This window comes from Lucilia cuprina, chromosome 5 (assembly GCF_022045245.1).
Source record: "Lucilia cuprina isolate Lc7/37 chromosome 5, ASM2204524v1, whole genome shotgun sequence".
NCBI lineage: Eukaryota > Metazoa > Arthropoda > Insecta > Diptera > Calliphoridae > Lucilia > Lucilia cuprina.
In genome coordinates this window covers 65,746,219-65,773,699 of record NC_060953.1, presented here as the reverse complement: position 1 = coordinate 65,773,699, position 27,481 = coordinate 65,746,219, and the positions used below count along the sequence as shown (strand labels likewise).

The window sequence follows — 27,481 nt, the reverse complement described above, 5'->3', positions numbered from 1 at the left end:
CTTGTACTAGCAGTAACTCTAGTGATTGGGAAGGGCATACAAAAATATATCACTACGTTTGATAATTTATATAAAGTGTATATATTTTGATTCCTTATAGATAGCGGTGTCGCTTAAGCAATGTCCATCTGTTTGTTGTATGTTGTTTGAAAATTTCTTAAGAACCCAACTATGTTCGGAATCAACAATTCTGTCAGACATGTTTCTATTTATGAACAGCATTATCAGTTTATAAATTACGGAAATATGAGTAGAAATACGAGGCAATCTCTGAAAATTTATTAAAAAGTGGCGTTTGGTACCTGTTTTGACAAAAGTCATAAAAAACAACAACAACTCTCAGCATCATAGAAACATAATCACCCCTATCGCAAATAGAAGTGAAAATTTTATTTTCTTGAAATTTTCATTTCCCTCGAAGGGAAAATCGTGAACTTGTTGTGAATAATTCATTCACAATAGTTAATTTTCTATGGAACAGCTGTTTAATGTTTACAAAATTCCATCAACAAATTTCACAACAGGGGAATTTGTTTCACGACAAAAAAGTTAGTGAATGAAAAAAGTGAAAAGATAACATATTTCACGTGAAATGATAATTGGCGATAGGGGTGAATATTACGAGAATGTAGAGCCCGGAATAAATGAAAACCTTAAAAATAGACTTTTTGGTATTTTTTCGTTCTTTACCTGCTACTTTTAGAGTTTGAACCTAGAAATATGAAATAAAGATCTTCAAAAGGTTATGGTGTTCAGGATGCAAAAGTTGGGTCCTGTGTGTCCCTTTGTTATACATGTAAAGATACTGAAAACAGAAAATGAGAAAGCGGAGTATAGTTTTTTGATTATGGTCATAAAAGAATTGTGGAAAATGTTTCAAAAGGTACTTTTTTAATTTCTATATTATTGAACCTAGAAACATGATTTCCTTCTTCAAAAGATACTTTAAGTATGAATCAATTAAATGGGATATTTGGTACGTTTTACGACTGACATACACTCTCTTTTTTAAGACATCATGTTGAAGGGTAAATTATATTCGACACAGCCGAATATAGAACTTATTTGTTTTATATTAGTAAGTAACTCGAATTCCCCTTCAAAGAAATATAAGAAAGGAAATAAAATAATAAATATATAAGTTTTCATACAACAATTACTGAAAGAACTGTTCAAGAACTATTTTCGATGAAATTGAAAGATGTATGAAAATGGTGCGTATGAGTAATATGCATATAAATTTTAATTGTAACTGATATTACTTATACGTTGACATCATGAAACCAAAAAATACAAGACGATGTTGTTACTTAAACTCGCCTCTATCTTATAGCAAAGAATTACTTAGGGCGAGTTTTTCATATAAAGATAATCTTCATTCTTTGGTTAAATCGGGTTTTATATATGTTTCGTGTTTTTCAGTTATCAGTAAAGTTACTTATTATCTTAGTTTAACTGAGTGTAATTGGCCAATTAAACTCAAGTTATAAGTGAGAAAACATAATTAACAAAAACAATAAAACAATGTTTTCGGAAGAACAAAAACTTAATATTTTAAGTAAATTGCAATTTTCTGATTTGTTTTGTTTTATTTATTATTTTTTTTAAATGTTTATTTAACATTTTTCCAAAAATTTTCCATTTTACAAAAGTATTGTTTGCAAAAAACAGCTGTTCATTCTTTATGTTTTTGAGTTAAAAGTTGGCAATACTAACAAAGTTAACTGAACTTTAATCTAAAACTGAAAAACACAATCAACGGTTAAAGTCCGCCTAAATTTGTTCCGATTTTAATCTAACAGCATGTTAAGCCTAGTTTAACTGAGGAGTAAGAAATCCGCCCTTAGAGATTGAAGATTTCACTAAAAAGTGAGGTTATTTTGTATAAAAATAAAAAGACTAGATAAAAAAGGAAAATGTAGTTCAATAAAATTAGAATGAATGGTCATCTATATATATATATATATATATATATATATATATATATATATATATATATATATATATATATATATATATATTTTTGTATTTCGTTATACTATAAATAACTTTGATTTCTTTAGGGGTCTCCTATAACTTACGATATGTCCACGATGCTTTCATTATTTTCTAAATTTTCATATATCCATACCACTGTGCAGCTGTAATCGTAAACTGTCAAAATTTGAGTAAGATATTGTTATTCTTCTATATTTTATTTGTACACAATACTTAGTATTTTATGATGAACAATTAAATGTTTGATTTATTGTATGAATATTTTCTAATCAACGTTATATGTATGTACACTACATAAATATTTTCATTTTAATGTAATGAATAGAAAACAAAATTTAGAAGGCTTTGCGATTATTTCTATATAAAAATGTTTACAACAATTTAAAAAATTTGTAAACAAAAAAGTAATAAGCATTAGCATGCTGTGTTACTGCAAATATTTCTATGAAAATTATTTAGATTATTTTTCTATTTTCGCAAGAATCATTAATGAATCATTCATTATTGAATAAGAAACTATATTATAAATAGAACAATTTTAACAAATAAAAAAAATAATATTTCTCATTAGCATTATGTGAAATTAACTTGATATCAACATATCAATTCTAAGTGATTGACATTCACAAGAAAATATTATCTTTAACAATTTTATCCTTTTCACTATCTTTTTTCAAAAATTCACATTGTTTGTTGGGCAATTTATATGAATGTATTTTTATATATACATTTCTATTAAGTAACACTGCACTAACATATACATACATGCCTTCTTACTATAAAAAATGTTAAGCTTTTTATATGATTTTTGTGTATGTACTCTTTTATTGCTTTATTTCCTCTCTCAGAATATTAAAGAGAAATGAAAAAATGTCCTTACTTATACATACACATAATTGTTTATGAATATTACGCATAAAATCTCAATATAAAGGGTATTGTGCGAGTACAGGATACAGTGATGTCAACTAGGGTTATTTAATGTGTAAAAAAGGACGAATTGTTTTATAAAAAGGATACGGGTAAAATATCGTTTAAAACTATTTGCTTAAAAAGAGATTAACTGCCTGTTTCTCTAAATGCGAACGAACATTTCTTTTCATTTTATATTGAAAACAATAATAATTTTTCGAATTTGTATATAATATAAAACTTGAAAATATTTGTTCGTTCGCATTTAGAGGAACAGGCCCTAAGATTGTTGGGAGTTTGTTCAGTTTAGGAAATCACTAAAAACAGCAAAAAATCAAAAAGTTTTTAATGATTTTTTGTATGTTTCCTATTTTTAAGACTTTATCAAATTAATGTCTTTTAATTGTCAGAAAAAGCATACCGTTCAGGATGTTATATCGCATCAATGGATCAAGTAAATGAATCAATTTCGGGAATTTTAATCGCAGAATAATACGAAAATACCTGGGCTAAAACCAGAGAAAGTGGAACATATATTGAGATCGTAGTCGAACACTTTCCTCTTTATCATCCTTATCGTTATTGCTAATGACCTTAGGTTCAAACTTATAAAGTATTCCTTGGGTTTCCTCTTTATTTTCACTACCAATTTTTAGAAAAATTCAAGCTAGTTTAACCCCAATAACATTACTAGGAATGTTTAAGTTACCAGGTCTCGTTAAGGCATAAATATATGGATATAATAGCAGTTTTGTTGCTATTAAAGATTTTGATAATTCCTCCAAATCTAACAATACCTTACCGAGTATACCGTTACGTTTAAAGTACAAATTTCAAAGTCTGTCTTAGACCATAGCATTTCTCTTTTCTGAAGTTATCCATCATCGTCTTAGTAACATTAGTGACATGGATCCATTTATGTAGAACTAAAACACATAATTCTCAAACGACATTCTTCTTTATTTTAATAAAAATATTCTCCTGAAAATACTTGCAAATACTTACCGCCTGTTCTATATAAAAACAGGTTTTCATTCTGTATTGTGATACAAAACAACAGAAAACGCCACTGTTATCAAAATGCAATGCATGTTTTATAAAAAAAGAAGAAGACAACTTTAAGAGCAAATTTTTGAGTTGCAGATCAAATGCCCATTAATAATCAGATTAATCTAAAAATAAATTCAATCTGATGTTAATTCCCTTTGATGTTTTTGAGTACAAGATTAAACTTCGCAGTGTTGCCATAGAAAACAACAGAAATTGTTTGTTATCAAAATGCAATGCATGTTTTATAAAAAAAGAAGAAGACAATTCTAAGTGTAATATGAAAATTGCCGAAAACTTAAATTAAAAACATATATTTTGTGTTTTGAAGTGTCTATAATTTGTACTAATCTGGAATTAAAACATTTTACTGTTTGTTTTTCTAAAAACTATTTCTATAAACTATATTAATCAGCTGTCAGCATCAGTTGTTTACACTTTTGCATTTCTTGCTTAAGTTTAAATCACCTCTATTGGGCACTTAAACTAGCAAACAAAATCAACTAACTAGGTACTCAAAAATAACTTTCGAGGATTAATTTTAATTTAATCCCTAATCGTTCAACTAATAATTTTCACTAAATTGATTAAATCATTAAAATTTCCAAATTGACAACACTGTTTAATCAAAATTATATCTTGCTACTTTCTCTCACTCTCTTATACATATGTAATAATCTTTCGATAGCTTTTCTATTGTTTGTGGTGCAGTAAAGCTTTTTTTTTGTTTTAAATAAATATTATACTATTCGAAAGCTTTTATCGTGCTACTAAAACTCTTATAAGAATATTTTAGATATTTTATTATACCTATTGGCAATATTCCCAGAAGAGAAACCCAAATAATAATAATAATGAACATACAAAACAACAAGACAACGCTACCGTCAACAACAACAACCCACCTATCACTTCTGTTAAATGCTTCCAGTCGCTACTCACCGTTGATAGAAAAAGGTTCAAAATTGTTGAAAATTATAAGGAAAAAAACGTTTCTTACAATTTATCCGTCCTCGGACGCTCGTTAATAAAATCTCTTTATACTCTCATGCTTTCTTAAAACTATGTTTCTATATATTTATATATAAAGGACAGTCGGTTGGTCGGTCAGTCGTTCGTTCGTTTAATTTCTTAAAACTGTCACAAAACGAAAGATTTCAACAAATACTATTTTATTACTACGTACTAATTTCACTCTGTGAACTAAAAAACTCTTATTGAAAAGCTTTTTGAAAAAAAAAAACATTTTATAGATAAATAAATATAAATAAGAAATATTTATAAAAAAATATATAAATTTAATAATTAAAAAGTTTAGTGTGTTTCAAATTCAAAACTCTCGTATCTAATCTATAACCTTAAATAAAAATAAATAATCAAATACATACTAAAGGGAGACTAATAAAGCAAAATAAAATTTTTAATAAAATAAAAAATAAATCAAAATTAAAATTCAAACCTCTCGTCTTTGTCGTTTAATAAATTTAACTAAAATTGTAGTGTTTAAAATAAAAATATCAAATAGTTTACTTTAATCTTAAATAAAGTGTTTATTAATTAAAAAAATTTAATAACAAATAAAAATCAAAAAAAAGAAAAGAAAACCACAATTTAAATACACAAGTATAAACAATTTAGCGTTTTTTTTTTTTGTTAACAAATAATTTCTTATAAATGTGCATATATTTACATACACAAATCCACAAAACAATATACATACATATGTACATATGCACATAGAAAATATTGTAAAAAAATATTGCAATAGCAAAAAAGATGGAAATAGAAAACCTCTGTTATGAATGTTTGTAAAACCACAGCTTCTCTTTATGTAATCGTAATCAAAAAAACTCTATTCAGTTGTTAAAACAAAACGAAAATGAAATTTTCATACAACAGTGACGCTTTTCTGTTTACATGTGTTTCTTTTTTTTATTTTCGGAAAAACAGTTTATAACCACTCAGTCCATCTTCTCTTTTTGCTTGCTCTAAGTATTTTCCACTTCATTTCAATGGCCCACAAGGGCAAATGATAAATTTCACACATTCGCACATTTTTTTTTTTTAATTTTTGTATACATACGTTCTTTCGTACATACATATTTAGATATTTGAAATAATTAGGGTCATTTGAGTGACATTTTTTGAAGTTCATTACAAATTTATAAGTTAAACAACTTTTACACAGGATTTTGATGGATAAAGGTCAAGAAGGAATTAATGTCTTTTTGTTGTTAATATTTAAAAAAAGTTTTAAACTTTTCTTGGCCCAAGTTAAATAAGTTTTAAAAATATATATATATATATATACATACATATTTATATATCAAATTACTATAGTTCAATTTACATTTAGTACCTAATTATATATTTATAATCAAAATTGTTAGTTTCATGTCATTCGAGTACTACAATTGTGCCCTTGCATGAAAAGCTATTAAACTGTTTTTTTTTTTTTAATTTATGTTTATTATTATATGTAAGTGGTGTGTACACTTCACACACCACACTTATCTAAACAAACTATTACTTATGAGGGGGAAAATATATGGCTGTAAAAAAAAAAGAAATCCCCTAGAGTGAATGAAGAACTAAAAAAAAATATTATTTTCTAATTGCAATAAACATGTTTCAAACATCAAAACAAAAAGTTTTTTAGTTTAGAAGTTATTAATTTGTATTATTTTACGAGAGCAGTGCTAGAAGTTTTTTAAGATGTGCCAAGTTTACACGGCACTTTTACAATTCAAAAAAATATTTTTAAGAAAATTTTGCTAATTTCAACTTTTATAGCCGGTTTAACAGTTGGCAATCAAAAAATAAATTTAGTCTACGGTTCTATAGTTGAAAAGAAAAGTCGACTTTTTGTATTTAGTTAAAAGTCGACTTTTCGACCTTTCGACTTTTTGCATTTAGTTAAAAGTCGACTTTTTGCATTATATGAAAAGTCGATTTTTCGACTTTATGTATTTATGGATTATTTATGGATCTAGGATCAGTTAACTTTGTTAAAATTGCCAACTTTTCAGTCAAAAACATAAGCAATGAACAGCTGGTTTTGCCAAAAATCACTTTTGTAAAATTTTAGAAAAAATAAAAATATAGAACAATCAACATTACATATTTTTTATAAGAATCTTTTTAATATTGAAAGCATTTAAAAAAAAGTTTTTCCACATTGATCATATTAGAAACGTTTTTTCATTTAATGTTTTCTATAAGATTTTAAGCGCTTTATTCATAACAATTTATCAGGTTTATAAGACAATTTTTTCATAAAATTTCTATAAACCTTTGATAAATTGTTATGAATAAAGAAGTAAATGTTTAAACTTTAGACAAAATTTCAATATCAAAAGCTTTTTCTAAAAAACTTTAAATATTAAAAGGTTTCAATAAAACGCTCAAAGTTTTCTATAAAACTTATCAATATGGAAAGTTTTCTTTAAGAAACTTAAACATTAAAAGTTTTCTAAATAAGCTTTTTTACCTTAAAAGTTTTATATTTTTATATTCATTATAGAAAATTAAAAAAATAGTTTAATAGTTTTAAAAAACTTTAAATATTAAAAGTTTTCCATAAGACGCTATTCAAGTTAAAAAAATGTTTTCTTTAAAACTTATTAACATGAGAGTTTTCTTTAAGAAGCTTAAAAATTAAAAGTTTTCTAAATAAGCTTTTGTAAATTAAAAGTTTTATATTTTTTTATTTAGAAATTTTAATTATAATGCGGATCAAATGGTATCGATTTTTTTCTTTAGTGAAAATTGAAATTTTTACTAAGAATTGGGTTTCAACTACTAGAAATCCCGGAAACTTACGTACTTTCTTGTCATTTAATGAAAGTTTATTTCTCCAAAACATAATGAAGCCATCAAAAGTACACATTCAAAAGATAGATTCCTTTATTATAGTTAGTTCAGATCTATATCAAGAATTGACATATATTACAAAAAGGACCAATCTATGGACGCATGCAATCCAGATTTTTGCAATATTTGTACTTAAGTCGGAATTAGTTTTATTTAAATTTTAATGACAATAAACAGAGGAAAAAAACTAGTAGAAAAGTACCGAAATTGATACAATCCGTTGTCAAATTTAGATTTCGAAAACGAATTGTTGCAATTTTGACAACGTTGTGTTGTCTGAAATCATAACGTTGTCATATGTATGTATATACTTTGACAACGGATGTTATTAAATGTTAGGATCTACTAACACTTTACTAAACCTTTTCTGAATCCATTAAGCGATATCCATACGTTATGTATTTAATCTCCAAATGATAATATTGTACAAATATAGTAAAATTTGTACAATATTGTCACTAGGTCCCATAAAACCCTAACATTACAATAGAATTTTAAAGCCCACAATATGATAAACGTTTTTGTATATCTGTTCAAATCGGCGCACGACTTAGTTTAATATAAACCTAAATGCTTATGTCGTTTTTAACTGATCGGGTCTCACTTGAACCTAACATTCATACATAGTTAATCTTAGAAATTGGCTTGAACGTCTGTAATTTCATTAAGCATTTTCACAATAAAAATCAGCATAAATAAATTGTATGTAAACATAAATCTCTCCTCCCAATTTTATGAGAACCGGTCCACATTTGTCTCCCGCCCAAGATTTTCTTCAATAAATTTACATTTTAATCGTATTACTTTGATGCTGAGGTATATGAGATTTGATAACTTGTTGTTTTAAAAATAGCATTAAAATTCACTTTTACACAATTGAATTCTTATCCCTCTTCACACAATATTTCTATAATATGAATGAATTTAAAAAAATGTTTACAATAAAAATTAATTATTTCACACAATTCATTTATACATCCTTTAAAAAAAAAAAAACGGAAATACCACTCATTGATAAATAAGCAAAATGTCAAAGTACTTAATCATGGCACAAACCAAATGAATTTTTGCAAATTTTCAATAACTTTTGCTGCCACCCTCGCATAAACAATTACAATGAAATTTATTGTAAACATACTCGTCACACATGTTTAATATATGCGGGTGTTTATAAACAAAACACTTTTTGTTTCTAATTAGTTGTACTCAACTGTTTTGTATTCACAATAAAATAACATTTAAACAGAATGTTAGTGGCTGATTATTCCAATGAATTGCGGTAAAATCTAATTTCTAAATATTTAATTACTCTAACAATACCAAAAACAAAACGCGAAAAACAAAAACGAAACAACAAATAGAAACATGACAACAGAGAGATGTTCATTTTTTTATAATTTTTTGTTATAATACACCTGCTGTTGGTTTTGATGATGATTTTTGTATAAAAATGACGAGAAACGAACGATATGCTGCAATGACGATTAAATCGTAAACTTGTGTATGTACGTATGTATGCATTGTTACGAAGATTTTGATATACAAAAGATTCAAGTGTGAAACCACTTTGGAAAAAATGTGAAAATGCAATAAATAAATTAATCATTGGATTTTGTGGGAAATACTTATTAGTTCGTTGGTTTCTTCGGTAAACATATATATGTTTACAAAAAAAAAAAAATAACAACAAATGTATATTGTTTATGTGTGTGTATGTATATATATATATATCATTCAGATGTCTTCTTTTAAATAAATGTAATAAATTCTCTATTTATTTTACTCTAAGGTAGTATCGACAACATTAATTAGAATCCCTTAGGGAACGCACAATAAACAAATAAAAACTTTAGACAATTTTAAAAATGCCAAAATAAATAAATAAATAACATCTATACAATTTAAATAATTAAAACGTTTTTTAAAACACTTCAAGTGAATAAAAAGACACATAAAAAAAAGAGCTATAAGATAAAAGAAGGACCCATAATCATGATGCCAAATCCAAATTTACTTTATTTTACATTCAAATGTTTACGACTGAGCTTTATAACAAGTCATAGTATAGCCTTAAGATAGAGTGATTGTGTCTGTGATTTATATTAGTGATAAGGAAACAAAAAACAAAAACACCAATTTTATGCCAATTGTGGTAACAAACAAAAAAAACTACTTGCCGTCCTAATACAACGGAGCATATAATGCTTTAAAGAATATATCATCATGAAGAGTGTTAAGAATTTCTTTATTGAACGTTTACATAGCGTAGACAATTCGGAGCAGACAAATTCCGGTAACTGTAAAACCAAAGAGAAGACAACTACTTCAACTAAAAGTACCGATGGTAATTCAACACCATCGGCTAATTCTGTCTCGGGCGAAGAGTCACCCACTAATCCCTCGTTATCGGCTCAAACACCTTCACACGATGGTGTTAATTCAAATGTAACTTCACCCACTGATTTATCAGCCGACAAATCCATATCATGTCCTTTCGACTTCTCACCAACAGCAACAACACCAGCCGTAGCAGTAGCAACAAATCAAAAGCAAAAAAATCGCCGAAAGATTTCTTTGCCCTGGGGTCGTCAAAGTAGTATTGCCAAAAATTTGGGCTTAGCGCGTCAACATACCATCGATACGCCCAGTTCTTTTCGTATATTTCGTCAGTCGAGTAGTAAATTAAAGGTTTGTTTGTTGTATTTTTTTAAAGTGCAAAAAATGGAATTCTTTATAAGGATTTCTGATGGTAAAAGTTTTGACTTTTAAAAGAGCAATAATTTATAGAAGTGTGGTCTATAGTCTAGTCTATAGTTTGATCTATAGTCAAGTCTATAGTCTATTTTATAATCTAATATAGTCAAGTCAATAGTTTAGTCTATAGTCTAGTCTATAGTCTAGTCTACAGTCTAGTCTACAGTCTAGTCTACAGTCTAGTCTATAATCTAATCTAAAGTCTAGTCTATAGTCTAGTCTATAGTCTAGTCTATAGTCTAGTCTATAGTCTAGTCTATAGTCTAGTCTATAGTCTAGTCTATAGTCCAGTCTATAGTCTAGTCTATAGTCCAGTCTATAGTCCAGTCTATAGTCCAGTCTATAGTCCAGTCTATAGTCCAGTCTATAGTCCAGTCTATAGTCCAGTCTATAATCTAGTCTATAGTCTAGTCTATAGACTAGTATATAGTCTAGTCTATAGTCTAGTCTATAGACTAGTATATAGTCTAGTCTATAGTCTAGTCTATAGACTAGTATATAGTCTAGTCTATAGTCTAGGATATAGTCTAGTCTATAGTCTATTCTATAGTCTAATCTATAGTCTAGGATATAGTCTAGTCTATAGTCTATTCTATAGTCTAATCTATAGTCTAGTCTATAGTCTAGTATATAGTATATATATAGTCTAGTAAAGTATATAGTATTGTCTAGTCTATTGTATAGTCTAGTCTATAGCCTGGGCTTTAGTCTAGTCTATAGATTAGTCTATGGTCTAGTCTAGTCTATTGTCTAGTTTATAGTCTACTCTTTAGTATAGACCGAACAAAGTATAAAGGACTACTAGGGTATTAGTATTATTACACTCTGTACTTTGTTAAACTTAAAAAAATTAAAAAGCAAATAAAATAACTTTATTAGCTGAAATAGTTTTTCCAATAAAGTATACTATAGGGAATTAGCGATAAGATTTTAATACCTGCAGAAGGTACAAGCTTAATTAGTGTTCCCGCAAGAAAAAAAAAAACTAAATAGGTAAAAATATTGCATTAATAACATAAACGATATCACTAATTAAACCTCTAATAACTCGTGTGACTTGTACGGAAACTCATTTTTGCAAATTGATATAAAAAAATTACAAGTGAATTTAGTAATTAGTTAACATGATAATATATATTTTCCTATATTCTTCTTCTTTTTCCTCATTCATTCATTTACTTGCTTTCCTTTATACATACACATTCGTTCCACTTGAATGCACAAGCAATTAAGCATAATCGAATACCAAGTATAGATAAATTCCTTTATACATATTTACATACATACATATTCATTCATGCTTTCCTTCCTTCCTTTTGAACATATTGGGAATACTAGACAACAACAACAGCAGCAGCAGTGGAACTTTTCTAATGGTTATTCAATGTTGATGATTGTCTTAACGACCAGCCATACAGTTTTTGACGACACTACACTAATATATTTGTATACATTAAGGTGGTCTCCCCCGAAGTAGTAGTTTTTGATGCTGAAAATATAATATTTTTTGATTTTAAGATATTGCTTTTCAAATTGTTTGTCTTGATGTCAATATTTAGTGAGTTGGATGAAAAAATGAAAAGCTTCTTTTTAGAGCTTTTTTATGCATTTTCCCTGTTTCTTAAGCCGGCTTTACACTATCACATAAGTAATATGATATGTTAAAATTTTGTGTTAAATAGTATGGATGGGATCGTCTAAACGCAATATGTAATGAAACCATCAGACATTGAGAGAGAATTTGGATGGAAATTTTTTTTGAAATGATTAAAAAAACAAGAAGGTGGCATTAGATCAGGGATGCATTTTTATGTAATTACATTTTTGTTATAATTTTATACTAATCGTGTAAACACAAAAAATATAAATCATACGACTTTTATTCTCGTTTTTGTTATACGGATGGAATTTCATTAGACTTTACGTACATAAAGTGTGATCGTGTGAAGTGACCTTTACAAAGAACATATACGCCACCCTCAAACCACTTTTAGATGATAACAAAATTTAATATCATTCCTATCATTCCTAAACACAAAAAATATAAATCATACGACTTTTATTCTCGTTTTTGTTATACGGATGGAATTTCATTAGACTTTACGTACATAAAGTGTGATCGTGTGAAGTGACCTTTACAAAGAACATATACGCCACCCTCAAACCACTTTTAGATGATAACAAAATTTAATATCATTCCTTTGCATATAAATACCTTACAAAAAGGGATATAACTTTTTACACAAGATTTGAGAGATTCTATAATAGAACATGGAAACATGAATACCTTATTTTCACCATACAAACAGGACCACCCTATTGTACATACATACTTATAGTTATTAGAAATATTAAGCTTAATTAAACTTAATGCAATAAATGTACTTATATACAGACTTACACAACGATGAATGATATATAATGTGGTTTGATATACCAAATACAAGATAAAGGTGTTGAGAATATGCTGATCAAATGTCTTTGTCACAGCAAGCATATATAATTTTAATATTTAAACCAATTATTAAGATTTTTATCCATATAAATGAAATTAAATTGATTATTTAATGGGGCTATTTATTTTAATTGCTCCACTGTGTCATAACTTATAACTACTAAACAAACAACCAATAGAAAATCAATAAATAATATTCCTTAAAAATTTATTAAAATTTCTATGAAACTATGAACGAACGAACAGCAAACACAGGACAAAAAGAACAAAAAACTAAACTGAAAAAAGTAAACATATTTACTTGTTTAAGCAAACATACACAAGTTTAATGGCTTGAGTTAAAAATATATACCAAATATCGTTGGTCTTCTATAAAAGGATTGTTGTCTTGTGTATTTTATACACAAAAATATAAAATAAAATATATATATATGTATATGTATATATATGAAAAATTAACAAATAAATTCATTAGAGCGATAAATATATTAGGTAAAATTATATTTATATAATTTATTGATTTCTTTACAAACATCCCATTACAGATTGGTACACATGAAGCTACTTGGGTTATATCCGATTACATTGCTTCGCCTGGATCGAATGAACTTAGTGTTAGTAAAGGACAACAAGTTGAAATAGTTGAACCGCCTACAGCAAATGAACCAGATTTCTGTGTAGTACGTCTCAATCCACAGAGTGATGATGCGGCTGTACAGGAAGGTTTAGTGCCAGTATCTATATTAAAACCACCACCTGGTTCTCAAAAGACAAGCTCAAATCGTAAAGATAAAGGTGATGTCATACAAGACCAAAGTGAGTATTTTTGTTATTATTGTTTCTGTATTGTTATTATTATGGAAAACACTCTGTACAAACAATACATGAGCTTGAACGGACAAATAAATATGATTGATTTATGTGTCTTTCTTTCCCTTGTTTTATTTTTTCAATTTTAGCCAATAATCGTAGTAAACCAGATTCCCTTACATCGTCCACTAAAAGGAGAGGCCTTGGAGGGTAAGTTGTTTATTTTTTATTTATTTATTTATTTATTTATTATTATTATTTTTTTTTTTTTGTTATTTATTAATATTTTGTTTAACATAGTTGTAGTCATATAAGAATCATTAAAATATCTATTTACACTGTAAGAAATGTTTAGGTAATATTTTCTGACAAAATTGGATTTTGAAGTGAATTAAACTGCAGGCTTTTTGGTGTAGATTATTGACACATACTATAAAAAATTAGTATTATATTATATTTAGGAAACTAGAGTCTTCAAGTTTTACAAAAGCTTACATTACTTCCTGAGAATGACTTCAGATGTAGTGAATTTGGAACAAAATAAAAAGGACAACCATCCTATGACAAGCCTGTGTTAAAAACATAACTTCTTTAGATCTTTTTCAGTACTTCCATGCAGTAAATTCTACTTCTTTTTCGCTTCTTTGGAAGTTCTTTTTTTAATGGGTATTTATATAAGGATAAGGTTAGGATTAAATTTCCACAATTGCACTTATTTGAAAGTGTAACAGAGATAAGTATATTGGAAATTGGACTTATGTCTGTCAATATCAGATTTTTGCAATCTACGCAAAATTTAGAAAAGTTCTTTAAATTGGACGAGCATTGACCCTAATCTACTAAATGCGGAGAGATTGTTTGTGTAGTCTAAAAGTATAATTTTTCGACTTCCCTTATATACTATCGCCAATAATCATTTAACGTTTTCACTTTTTTCGTTCACTACCTTTTTTGTTGTGAAAAATTTGTTTATGGAATTTTGTAAACATTGAACAGCTGTTCCATACAAAATGAACTATTGTGAATGAATTGTTCACAACCAGTTCACGATAGCAATTTTTCCTTCGAGGAAAATGAAAATTTATAGTTTGGAAATATCTTTTACAAAACTATAAACGTCAATGTCAAAAATTTCAGAATATTTTAAAATTTTTCAAGGACCATCACTTATGAGTTAATATATTTTATTCCTATCATGATAACTTTTGTTATTACTTGGCAAAATTGAGACGACTCTGTACACTCGTGTAAAGAGACTGGTCTAAAACTAATCCAAATATATAGAAAAAACATACTCCATTAAACATTGTTAAGTCCTAGGTGAGGACGACGTAATCCATCGATGTATGAGATGAGATGACTCTGTACACGTATGTAACGAGTCGTCCTAGTCCTAAAAGGACTAGGACTGGTCTAAAACTAATCCAAATATATAGAAAAAACATACTCCATTAAACATTGTAAAGACCTAGGTGAGAACCACGTAATCCATCGATGCATGAGATGAGACGACTCTGTACACGCGTGTAAATATCCATGATCCATGTCTGCATTCTATAAGACTACTATACAGACCATGTAGCAGTTGAATTGAATTCCTCAAATGGATCATGTACTCCAAAAATTTTATTTGAAAATTTTTTTATTTGTACAATTCACAATCGGTGTTGTATGGTTGTATTGTAGTATGTTAAACTTTTTTTTTATTATTCTATTGATTCTGTTGCAAAAAGTTTTATTTGGAAAAATTTAATGACATACAACAATACAACATCGATTGTGAATTGAACAATTGTTTACATTTTGCTTTAAGTACCATTTTGCTAACCAACAGAAAAGTGTGGTTAGTTTTTAAAACCCTGATTTTCAAATATTTAAATTTCACCTATTTTAAGTAAACAAATTTTCCATTAACCAACTAGATTAAATTTCAATTTATCGTTATTATTTTCCTTAATCAAAGCCAATGAATGTTCCACTTAGATACAGCTGTTTATTATCAGTGAAAACACTTGTGTAAATAGTTTAAAGTGTTTTCTATAGAAATTAAAACATACCAGCCTATATAAAATAATTTTAAAAAGATTCATTGACAAAAATACAAAAAAAGTAATAATAATAATAATAATAATTTGTTACGTATTCAAACGTACAGATTCCTTTCATTCGTAACAATTGAAATTAAGCAGTTATTATATTAACTATATAAATATTTACTTATATTACGCTCTCACTCACCCACTATATATTATATTTAAAGAGATTTTCTGACGGCCCTGAAATGTACATATATGTATACATAAATAATAATTTCACTGTTTATTATTTATTATAAATTGTGCACGTAAATTACTTTAAATTGAAGACAATTCATTATTATTTTTATAAAATATGAATAAAAAAAGAAAAAGAATTATTTAAGTTAGAGCATTATAAAGAAGATTCCAAATATTTTTCTTCGTTCCTTTAAATGTATGTCAGTCAGTACTATATACAAACTGCCAAAGTGGGAGAGAAATAAAACTAAATATGAGAATTTCTCTATTTGAATAGAAAAAAATCGCCATTGTTATCTTATTTTTTTTATTATTGGTGTATTTTTTTTTCGTCTTCATTAAATTCACCCTGTCCACATTTTTGATAAGTTATAAATGTTATTACTCATCGGAAAATTGTTTGGAAGAAAATAATTTACTTGCTTTAAGGTCTATAGTTCTATATAAAAATTTCATTGTACTTAAACAATTTGTACCTATATTATTATAAAAACATATGTAAACCGCTCAATTTTGTGATAAAAAATAAAAAAAAAGAAAAATTGTCATAACACAAAACAGTAGGAGTACTCGACTAAGTACACGTTAAGAAATCTGAAATTTGAGTGAACTTCTTTTGTCAAAAATGCAAAATATTAAAAAATTGCCAAAAAATTTGCAAAAATGCAAAAGAAAAGTGCAAAAAGATTGCATTTAATATATTATCAAATAAGGAAGAGAAAATTGCTTTCGTGAAGTTGTTATGAACATTTCATTCACAATAGTTGATTTTGTATGAAACAGCTGTTTATTGTTTACAAAATTCCATAAAGAAATTTCACAAAAGAAAAATATTTTGACGTCAAACATTTTTATTAATCAAAAAAGTGAAAAGAAGACATATTGCAATTAGGGTTCTATAAATCGACTTTCGAATATTCGAACAATCGACTTTTTGTCGAAAAAAAAATTCGAAAAGTCAAAGTCGACTATTTTGTTCCAAAAAGGTCGATAAATTACTATCGTCTATGAAAAAAGTCAGAAAAGTCATAAATAGTCAAAAAATCGGAAAAAATCGAAAAGTCGAAAATTGTCGAAAAGTCGGAAAAAGTTGAAAGTCGAAAAAGGTCGGAAAAAGTCGAAAAGTTTGAAAATAGTCGAAAAATCGGATAAAGTTGAATAAAGTCGTAAAAAGTCGAAATAAGTTCAAAAACGCCGGAAAAAGTAAAAAACAGTCCAAAAGTCGAAAAAAATTCGGAAAAAGTCGAAAAAGGTCGGAAAAAGTTGGAAAAAAATCGAAAAGTCAAAAATAGTCAAAATGTCGGAAAAAGTCGAATAAGGTCGGAAAATGTCGAAAAAAGTCGTAGAAGTTTGAAAAACGTCAGAAAAAAGTCGAAAATAGTCGGAAAAAGTCGAAAAAAGTCAGAAAAAGACGAAAATAGTAGGAAAGTCGAAAAGTCTACTATTTATAAAATATTAAAAGTCTAAAAGTCGATTTTTAATATAATGAAAAAAGCCGAAAAATCTACTTTTCATAAAATGCAAAAAGTTGAAAAGTCGATGTTAACTAAATGCAAAAAGTCGAAAATTCAAATTTTAACTAAATGCAAAATTTCGACATTTAACTAAATGCAAGAAGTCGAAAATTCGACTTTTAACTAAACGCAAAAAGTAGAAAAGTCGACTTTTAACTAAATGCCTAAACTTTAATTGGAATAGTTGGCGATATTTATAAAGTTTTCCGTGATTTCGTATAAATACGAAATATTTGCAAAATGTTAACCGATTTTTTTTAAGTGTAGACTAAGTATGACTAAAATAAGATTACGACGGCTCTCTGTTTACTCATAAACAATATATCTTAATACAAACATACATATTCCTGAATATATGTATATACATATACACATATAATTGTAATATATATGTACATATGTAGTATAAGTATAAGTTTATTACTTATTGTTATTGTCGTTTATTCCTTTCGATTGAACTGCTTGGAGTGTTTTTATTTTTTCTATATATGTAATTTTTTTTTAATGTTTACTCGTTGGCACACTCATTTTCTAATCAGTCAGTTGTTCTTTAAACGTGTTGAATTAAGGTTCAATGGAAATGTAGTAAAGTGAAGAAAAGTTATTCAAGAAATACATATATTCTTCACTGCTCAAACATAATTACAGACATTTTGTATAAATAAATAAATATTAATAACATTAGTTCATAATAACAAACCTACAATCAACAATAACAACAAAAAAATATCTTGTTATAAAAGTAACAATAAAGAAAAACTAACTAACGCTTAAACGTTCGATAAAATGTACGATAATACAAATGTTGTCAAACGACGTACGACCGCCGTTTCCATGTCATTAACCTGTGAAAATAGTGACAAATTCTCATGTTTCTGCTGTAATCAAAGTGAACAATTATTCGGTCATCACCAGCAACACCGTAAATCATGGTATCAAATTTAGAACTTATTGATAAATAACAACTTTTATGAAGTGTTTTTTAACACGCTAAAATACGACTAAAAATCAACAACAGTTTCATTTTTAAACTATGTCGCATTATATCTTTAGTGTCTTAATAAATTATTTTTGTAACTAAATATGTACTAAAAACAAAGTATTATTATACAAATGTAAAGGTGTTGGAAAAAAAATGTGGAAAAAGTTTTGCTATCACATTTCTACGTACTCAATAATTAATCAAAAAAAGCTAAACAATTTGGAAAAGATAAAAATGTAAAAACAAAAAAATATTATTATTTTTTTATTTTTGAAACATGTTTATTTTATTTGAGTTTTTAAAAAAAATTATTTAAATCAGGAATTAAAGTCAAGACTGTATTATAGAATTTTTCATAAAATGCGAAATAATAACATTTAGTAGTCATAGACTATACGAATTTTAGTAAAGAACTCTAGTTATTGGTTTTAGTCTGAGAGAAAATGTCTGCATTTTTCAAATCAAATCTATCTTTTATCTTTATTTGAACTGGAACTGTACTTGAACTGAACTAAAACTGTGCTAGAACTGAACTAGAACTGAACTAGAACTGAACTAGAACTGAACTAGAACTGAACTAGAACTGAACTAGAACTGAACTAGAACTGAACTAGAACTGAACTAGAACTGAACTAGAACTGAACTAGAACTGAACTAGAACTGAACTAGAACTGAACTAGAACTGAACTAGAACTGAACTAGAACTGAACTAGAACTGAACTAGAACTGAACTAGAACTGAACTAGAACTGAACTAGAACTGAACTAGAACTGAACTAGAACTGAACTAGAACTGAACTAGAACTAGAACTAGAACTGAACTAGAACTTAACTAGAACTAAACTAGAACAGAACAGAACTAGAACTGAACTAGAACTGTGCTAAACTAGAACTGAACTTGAATTTAAATTGAACTGAACTAAAACAGTTTGTATTAATTGACTTATCAATCAAAATCTTTACAAAAACTTGAAGAAAGTGATCTGCTAGGCTAAAACAAAATCAATCGGTATGGTAACGCGAAAATGTCTGTTCGGTCTGTGTATGATCCATTCACCTTTGACAGTATCCATATTCGTTACAGCTTTAATAAAATTTTAAAAGAAATATATATTTTTCTTATATTCTCTTTTAAGTGATACACACTCACATATAAATTCCATTCATCATCTATTCCCATAGAGAAGCTATAAAACAAATTGACTAAAAATACATGTTTAAAAAGGGCGACATATCCTGGGGAGTGTATTAAATAAAAATAATGTGATTATTTGTCAAACACATACTTAAATGTGTATATTTAGAAATTACATAAATAGTTTCATATAATACTATTTGCAAAAACATAAAATGTCTTATATATATTTAATTTAGTTTCGCACTTGAAATGACATATATTAATACTTACACCAAGTATAATAACCTCAATAAAAGAATATAATTAAAATTATTGAGGACAGGATATTCCTAGACAGAGGGAGCCTAACAATAATTAAATGATCATTTTGAATATTTTAGAATGTACGTCATGCTTATAAATATTATTTCATAAAATGTTTATATTTATTATTTGAATGGCAACTCTAGTTATAAATTATAAACACACACACACACTCATTATTGACCATTTCAGTTCAATTCATTGACAAAAGTTTGTTCGTTCCTTATAGTCTCAAGTATTGTGCAAACAAATAATAAATGTTTGTAAAACAACTTAAAATTTATAACTACATTTCTACAATTTCCTTTTTGTACGCAAACAAAAAAGAAAGGATGTGAAGAGAAATAAGCGTGTTATAATATTTGATTACAAAACAAAATAACTATAATTTGTAGGTATTTTGTTTAAATAACATTAAAAAAGTTTATTTATTGACTAATGTCAGCGACCCACTTGTTGGGTTTGTTATATTTTAATAAATTTAATACAATATAGAGGAAATGCTTAATTTATAACAATATTAATCGTTCGCACAATCAAATTTTTACGAACTTTTAGTATGAAATATGAATGATCTTAGTTTAAGTTTTCATATAAAAAATTTATATTTGGTACAAATTATGAGTGAGTTTACAGCTGGATCAGATTCTTCTGAAAACCAAAATTTTTCGTACTAATTTTTTGGGAATAAAATATGAGTAACCATAAATGGAATTTTATTAAACTTGCAGTTAGTTTATTTCTTTGTAGATATGTATGTATTTTAGTTTATGTCAAAATGTGTAACAGAATTTTTATTAACCCGTTCCCGTTGTACGAATAATAAGAAATTCGGATTTAAAATTGATTATTATTTTGTTTTTATTTTATTAATAATTTATTTAATGTTTGATTCTTTTAATTTGACTATTTTAGTTGGAGTCTTTTTAATATTTATTATTAATTCAAACAATTTTTCTTTTTTAAATATCATTAAACAGGCGCAAGTGGCTACCGCAGATTGGTCGTAAACCAACGCAAAACAAAGTGGAAAAAACACCCGAAAAGTTATTGGTCAAAAAATTATCCGAGAAAAATTTCAAGGTAAATTAATTCTTAATATGCAAATATCGTAGTATGGTTTTAATACAAGACTTGAATTGATTTAGAACTAAACTAGAATTAACTTAGAACTGAACTAGAACTGAACTAGAACTGAACTAGAACTGAACTAGAACTGAACTAGAACTGAACTAGAACTGAACTAGAACTGAACTAGAACTGAACTAGAACTGAACTAGAACTGAACTAGAACTGAACTAGAACTGAACTAGAACTGAACTAGAACTGAACTAGAACTGAACTAGAACTGAACTAGAACTGAACTAGAACTGAACTAGAACTGAGCTAGAACTGAACTAGAACTGGACTAGAACTGGACTAGAACTGAACTAGAACTGAACTAGAACTGAACTAGAACTAACCTAAAACTGAATTAGAACTGACCTAGAACTTCCATAGACATACTTCTATTCAATGCTTTAAATTGTTTGTTATTTAACAAAAATTCTAAAAATTTTCCTTTATAAAACTAAAAACGTGTTTAATATTAATGAACAAATTTGAAATTTTTCTCTTATAGTTGCCACCGAAACAAGCAGAAGATCCCAACACATCACAATTGGCCTCAGCTAACACAACATCACAGCTTAATATATCACAACAGGACTATGAAGCTGAAGAGGAGGTTGGTCTTGAATTACCGCCCCCCATGAAACCCATACAAGAGCCACATTTGATGTCAAATGGACCGCCAACCTTTACAAAAGACATGAAGGATAATCCATCGGCAATGGTATGTGTGAAAGTTATATAAACAATACACATTTTTTTTCTATTATATGTAGAATCTTATTCATAAACTTTTATCAAAGGTTTATTAATCAAATTTTCATTAGGAAATTTGTTCTATAAGCCTGTAATAAATGTTTATGAATACTTAATGTAGCAAGTAAGCTAAGTATACTAATTTAAAATTGTATGTTGTTAAAAAATACTTTCATTAGTTTTTCTTTTCTTCATTACGAAAGTTTTACATGGTTTTCTTAAAACCATATTTACCATGTTTTTGAATACCCCTTGAATAGAATAAAATGTTCATCCATCAATAAAGGGGATGGATGGATGAACATTTTTTTTTTTTTGTTTACAAAATGTCAATGCTTGCTTGCTCGCGGTATTTTACTATAACAACAATAGTAACATTTTTGTTAAAAACTTATGAATATTTAACACTTGAAGGATAGATAGTTGTAGTACGCACCTTTATTTGTGATGTTAAGCTAAAGGTCATTATTATTGTTTTCAAATAAAGACAAAATTGTTAGTGTTACTTTTAAAAAGTTGAAGATAATTTTTATAAAAATTCTTATTCTTCTTGTTATTGTATTTAACTTTGTTAATTAGTAAGTGGAGGATAAAAATTGGTAAGAATTTGAATGGACTGAAATTTAGCATTTAGATGTCAATTTAGAAGATCATTATGAAGTTTTGTACAAAGTTTTCGAAAATTCAAACTTTTATTGCTAAAATAATCTCTAATCTTTAGGTGAAGGATTAAAGATTAAATTAATATTAATTCTCGAGAGTTGGTTTTGAGTACTTAGGGCGAGATTTTCTGATAAAGATAATCTTCATTATTTGGTTAAACCTGGTTAAGTATATGTTTCGTGTTTTTCAGTTATCAGTAAAGTTACATATTATCTTAGTTTAACTGAGTGTAATTGGCTAATTAAACTCAAGTTATAAGTGAGAAAACACAACAAAAACAATGATTTCGGAAGAACAAAAACTTAATATTTTAAGTAAATTGCAATTTTTTACAATGAACAGACACAGCTGTTCATTGTTTATGCTTTTGAGTGAAAAGTTGGCAATACTAACAAAGTTAACTGAGCTTAAATCGAAAACTAAGGGCGGGTTTCTTACTCCTCAGTTAAACTAGTCTCAACTTGCTGTTATATTAAACTCGTAACAAATTAAGGGGGACTTTAACCAATGATTGTGTTTTTTAGTTATGGATTTCAGTTCAGATAACTTCGTTAGTATTGCCAACTTTTCACTGAAAAACATAAACAATAAACAGCTGTTTTATGCAAATAATACTTTTGTAAAATGAAAAACTTTGAAAAAAATTTTAAATAAACATTTAAAACAATAATAAATAAAACAAAACAAATCAGAAAATTGCAATTTACTTAAAATATTATGTTTTTGTTGTTCCGAAATCATTGTTTTATTGTTTTTGTTAATAATGTTTTCTCACTTATAACTTGAGTTTAATTGGCCAATTACACTCAGTTAAACTAAGATAATAAGTAACTTTACTGATAACTGAAAAACACGAAACATATATTAAACCAGGTTTAACCAAAGAATGAAGATTATCTTTATCAGAAAAACTCGCCCTTAATCGTGTACAAAAAACATCAAATGGGATTAACATCAGAATTAATTTATTTTTAGATTAACTAATCTGATTATTAATGGACATCTGATTGCTAGCTCAAAAATCCGCTTAGCTCGCCAATAGAAGTGAAAATCTTGTACCCTTGAAATTTTCATTGTGATCAATTCATTCACATAGTCGGTTTTGAACAGCTGTTCAATGTTTACAATATTCATAACAGGGGAATTTATAATTTTTTTAACGAAAAAAAGTTACTGAAGAAAAAAAGTGGAAAGGCTACATATTTCACGTGAAATGATGATTGGCGATAGGGGTGAATATTTGAGTTTTGTTTTGAATTTAAAAAATTTTTGAAAATAAGATAATTTCAGAATAAATGCTTATTGAGATATATGAATTTAAATACAAAAATAATTTTAGAATTTTTTAATACAAATGGACTTTACTTAATATAATAACGCAAATGTGTAGCGCAACTTATACAGCAACTACTAAAAATATTTGTGGAAATATTGCTCGAAGAAAATAAACAAAATAACATTAAATATACAATCACTCATCTGATGTACAAAAGCGTCATAACTCAAAAAAATATAAAAATGAAAAAAAAGACTTTTAAATTCTTTAATTAACTTAAAAACAAAATTCATGACATCAAAAATAACATACAATTTTACTCATATTGTGTTATCTTAAATGGTTTACTTACGAAAATAAAAAACAAATTGCAAGTTTTATATTTTTAAAAATTTTAACTTATAACAGTTTCCTCTACAATCAGAGCCACTACGATATACAATATGTAAAATGAACAATAGTTAAGTTAAAGGCGATACATTATTCTATTATACTCATATACTTCGAACGCGTATTCTGAAAATAAATTTAAATAATTTGTAGAAAACAAAGTTAAGCGCGAGAGTATTATACGCTTCACTTCACAACATTTCAGTGTTTTGTTTGAATTCGTTAAGTTGAAATGTGTACAAAATAAAGTAAAAAATGCCTTCTTTGTGTAGTTTTGCGAAAGAAAACAGAAACACCCAAAGCTCTTATCTAAATAACAATTTAATTTCTTTAAAATTTTGTTTATTCATATTAGTATTTCGGTGCTTTTTTTCGTAATTTCTGAATTGTAGATAAATAAATAATGAGTTTTTTTTTCTGTTCATTCGTTTCGATTTGAGTGTTGTGGGTAAAATTTAAGAACTTCCGTAATTTTCATTAGTTTGAATACGTTTTTCCTATTATATGTACACATTTGTGTTTGTTTGTGTGTGTATTTTTTTTCTTTTCGATAATTAGCTTCAGTTGTGTTTTTTTTTTTAATCAAATATTACATAAAAGCAGACAACAAATAAAAAGTGTAAAATTTTTGCAAAATACAAATAATTTTTGGTGTTAAAAATAAATTGAATTTTATGTTTTATTATTTATTATTAACTCTAGAGTAGCTGAAGTGTTAACTTGTTTCTTTTTATTAGTATTATTATTCAATTTCTAACTTTTACAACATAAATACATTATTAAAGTCATAAAATAATAATTTAACACAAGTCAAGCGTAAAGTTTGCAAATATTGCTTTTAATTCACACTTATTTATTAAACAAATAACATTATAATAAAACTAAAGTTAAACATCAATTTAACAATTATTTTTTGTTTTTCATCAATTTAGGCCAGTACCGGTAAAATGGATGGACTCTCAGAAATTGAACAAATTGTAAAAGAAAAAACGGTAAGTAAATCAAACAAATTGTTAAATTTAAGTGTTTTTAACAAGCTTTTATTATTAAAGGTTTATAGAACAAAAATTTATATGGAAATTTTTCTAATAAACCTTTAATAAATTGTTATGCATAATAATTTCATAGAATTAAATAGTTTGTATGTGAGTTTGGTTTACAATTTATTATTAAATTTCGAACCCGATTCTCTAAGTCCAAATAGTCTGCTTATTTGGTATCAATGTGTGATACCAAATAGGCAGACAAATAATGTCTAAGTGCTTTACGTGAACATCTTACTTATGTTGGCCTTGTTTCACAGTGGTCTGAGTGAGCTTATGTGATGACTCACAGGCCGTCCCATTGTGTATCTTACACGCAGTTTACAAAACACGTATATAGAATTTCAGATCCTTGCTCAGGTACTAGAGCTTTGCCATCTTTTGCCATAATAGCCCCGTTATGGTCCATTATTCGTGCACATTGCTCAAGTACTCGAGTTGTCTAATCTATTGCCATAATAGGTGTCACAAGCAAGCTCAATCTAAGTCCGGTAAAAGAAACAGCAATCACTGGTTAAAGCTATGAGGAACGTCATAAAGTCCTGTTAAAATCGCTCAACTACACCTCTGAGATGGCTTCTGTTTCGTTTCGACAACAGCAACTAGGGGATGTAATTGGTGGTTCGAATAACACAGATCTATATTTAATTAACCATTTCAGTGGACACCAGGATCTACTGTGATAAGTTGAGCATGTTTAGGGTAAACTACAACACAAATAAAATAGCTCATAATTAAAAGATTAAGGTTTCAACAACTGCTCCAATAACTCAACAACTCTTCCTCTATTTCAACCGCCACTTCTTCTGTCATTTCGACATCTCCACAAATTCAACTCAAATCCAGTGATATAAGACACTCCAGCGCGTAGCCAATCTTTGCATTATCAGCTCAAATCCAACATTTTATTTATTCACATCCTTGCCCGGTGGAAACTTATATCAATCTTTAAACCAAACACCCCCTTTCGGCGAATTTGGATTTAAACAACAGCAACTACGTGGATGCCGAACCGCCTGTATGTTCAGTCGGTTCGGGCTCCACGTACAGAGTATTGCGGGCAACTGCTGCACCTTAGTACCAGATTATGTGGTTCTTTGGCTCGATCTTATGTCAAATCAATTCCAAGGAAAGGCCCGGGGATACATTTGACTCACCAGTTTACAGTCCCGAAAGAAATTGTCCTAAATTGCAATTCACCAAGATGAGGGGGTTTCATCAAGGTAACATGCCCCAGAGAGGGGTGATGTCAAGTACATAAAGATTAAAATAATCTCTAGATTATAAAGATTTCTAAAAAATTCGAACTTAAGTTCGAAAACTTTTAAACCTGTTAAAATAATATCTAAATCATGAGAATTATTAAAAATTTAATTGGAACCGATTTTCTACATCCTTTCATTTTCGAACTTGAAAATTTAAAAAATTTTTGAAATTGTTCATGATTTTAATGTTTTTTTTAGTGTAGTGACATAAAATTGTATTTTTAACACAAGTTCGAAAGTTCAAACTTATGTTCGAAACACTATTATAAACATATCAATCAATCTACTTATCATGAGGATTCATAAAAATTTATTTTGAGATTGATTTGAGGACAATTTCTTACATATTTTCAATTTCGATTGATTCATAAATTTTGAAAAAAAAAGCTTTTTAAGTAATGTTCAAAATTTCGAACTTAAGTTCGAAAAATATTTAAAAATCCTAAAATTATCTCATAATCATGAGGATTAATAAAAATATGATTTTGGTTTTATTTGAGGATAATTTCTTACATATTTTCAATTTCAAACATAAAAATGTTGAAAATATTTAAATTTTTTTAAAAATTAAATTTATTTCGAAGTTTTCTTCTAGATTAAAAACTTTTCACTTTAAAATGTCCATAAAATAAACTAATTAATTATCTTTTACCTTCTTTTCCGCAGGAAAAACATGAAGAGAAATCGAAAATTTTCAGTGAAAGCAATGTCCGTAATACAAGTATTGGTGTTGGTGCAGGAGGCGGCAATAGCAGTAGCAGCAGCTGCAGTGGCGTTGCTGGTGGCATCAATGCAAGCGAAAACGCCGAATTTGTTTATCCCAACAGTGATAGCGGCGTCAAGGCAGAAAATAATGGCGAAGTAAATTCTAATTTTTAAAATATATAATTTTAAAAATAATCATTTTAAAAAATAAC

The 27,481-nt window shown here is 27.5% G+C and overlaps 1 protein-coding gene across 2 annotated transcripts in view; it reads left to right on the top strand.

The window, feature by feature from the left end:
* LOC111680697 (triple functional domain protein) overlaps positions 1-27,481 on the top strand; it is a 47,493-nt gene that overhangs the window by 13,479 nt on the left and 6,533 nt on the right. For both annotated transcript variants that reach the window (XM_046952975.1, XM_046952976.1), the window contains exons 9-14: positions 13,585-13,855; positions 13,999-14,059; positions 21,042-21,144; positions 21,683-21,895; positions 25,189-25,248; positions 27,231-27,425. In XM_046952975.1, coding sequence (XP_046808931.1) covers positions 13,585-13,855; positions 13,999-14,059; positions 21,042-21,144; positions 21,683-21,895; positions 25,189-25,248; positions 27,231-27,425 — 903 coding nt within the window. The remainder of the gene's footprint in view (positions 1-13,584; positions 13,856-13,998; positions 14,060-21,041; positions 21,145-21,682; positions 21,896-25,188; positions 25,249-27,230; positions 27,426-27,481) is intronic.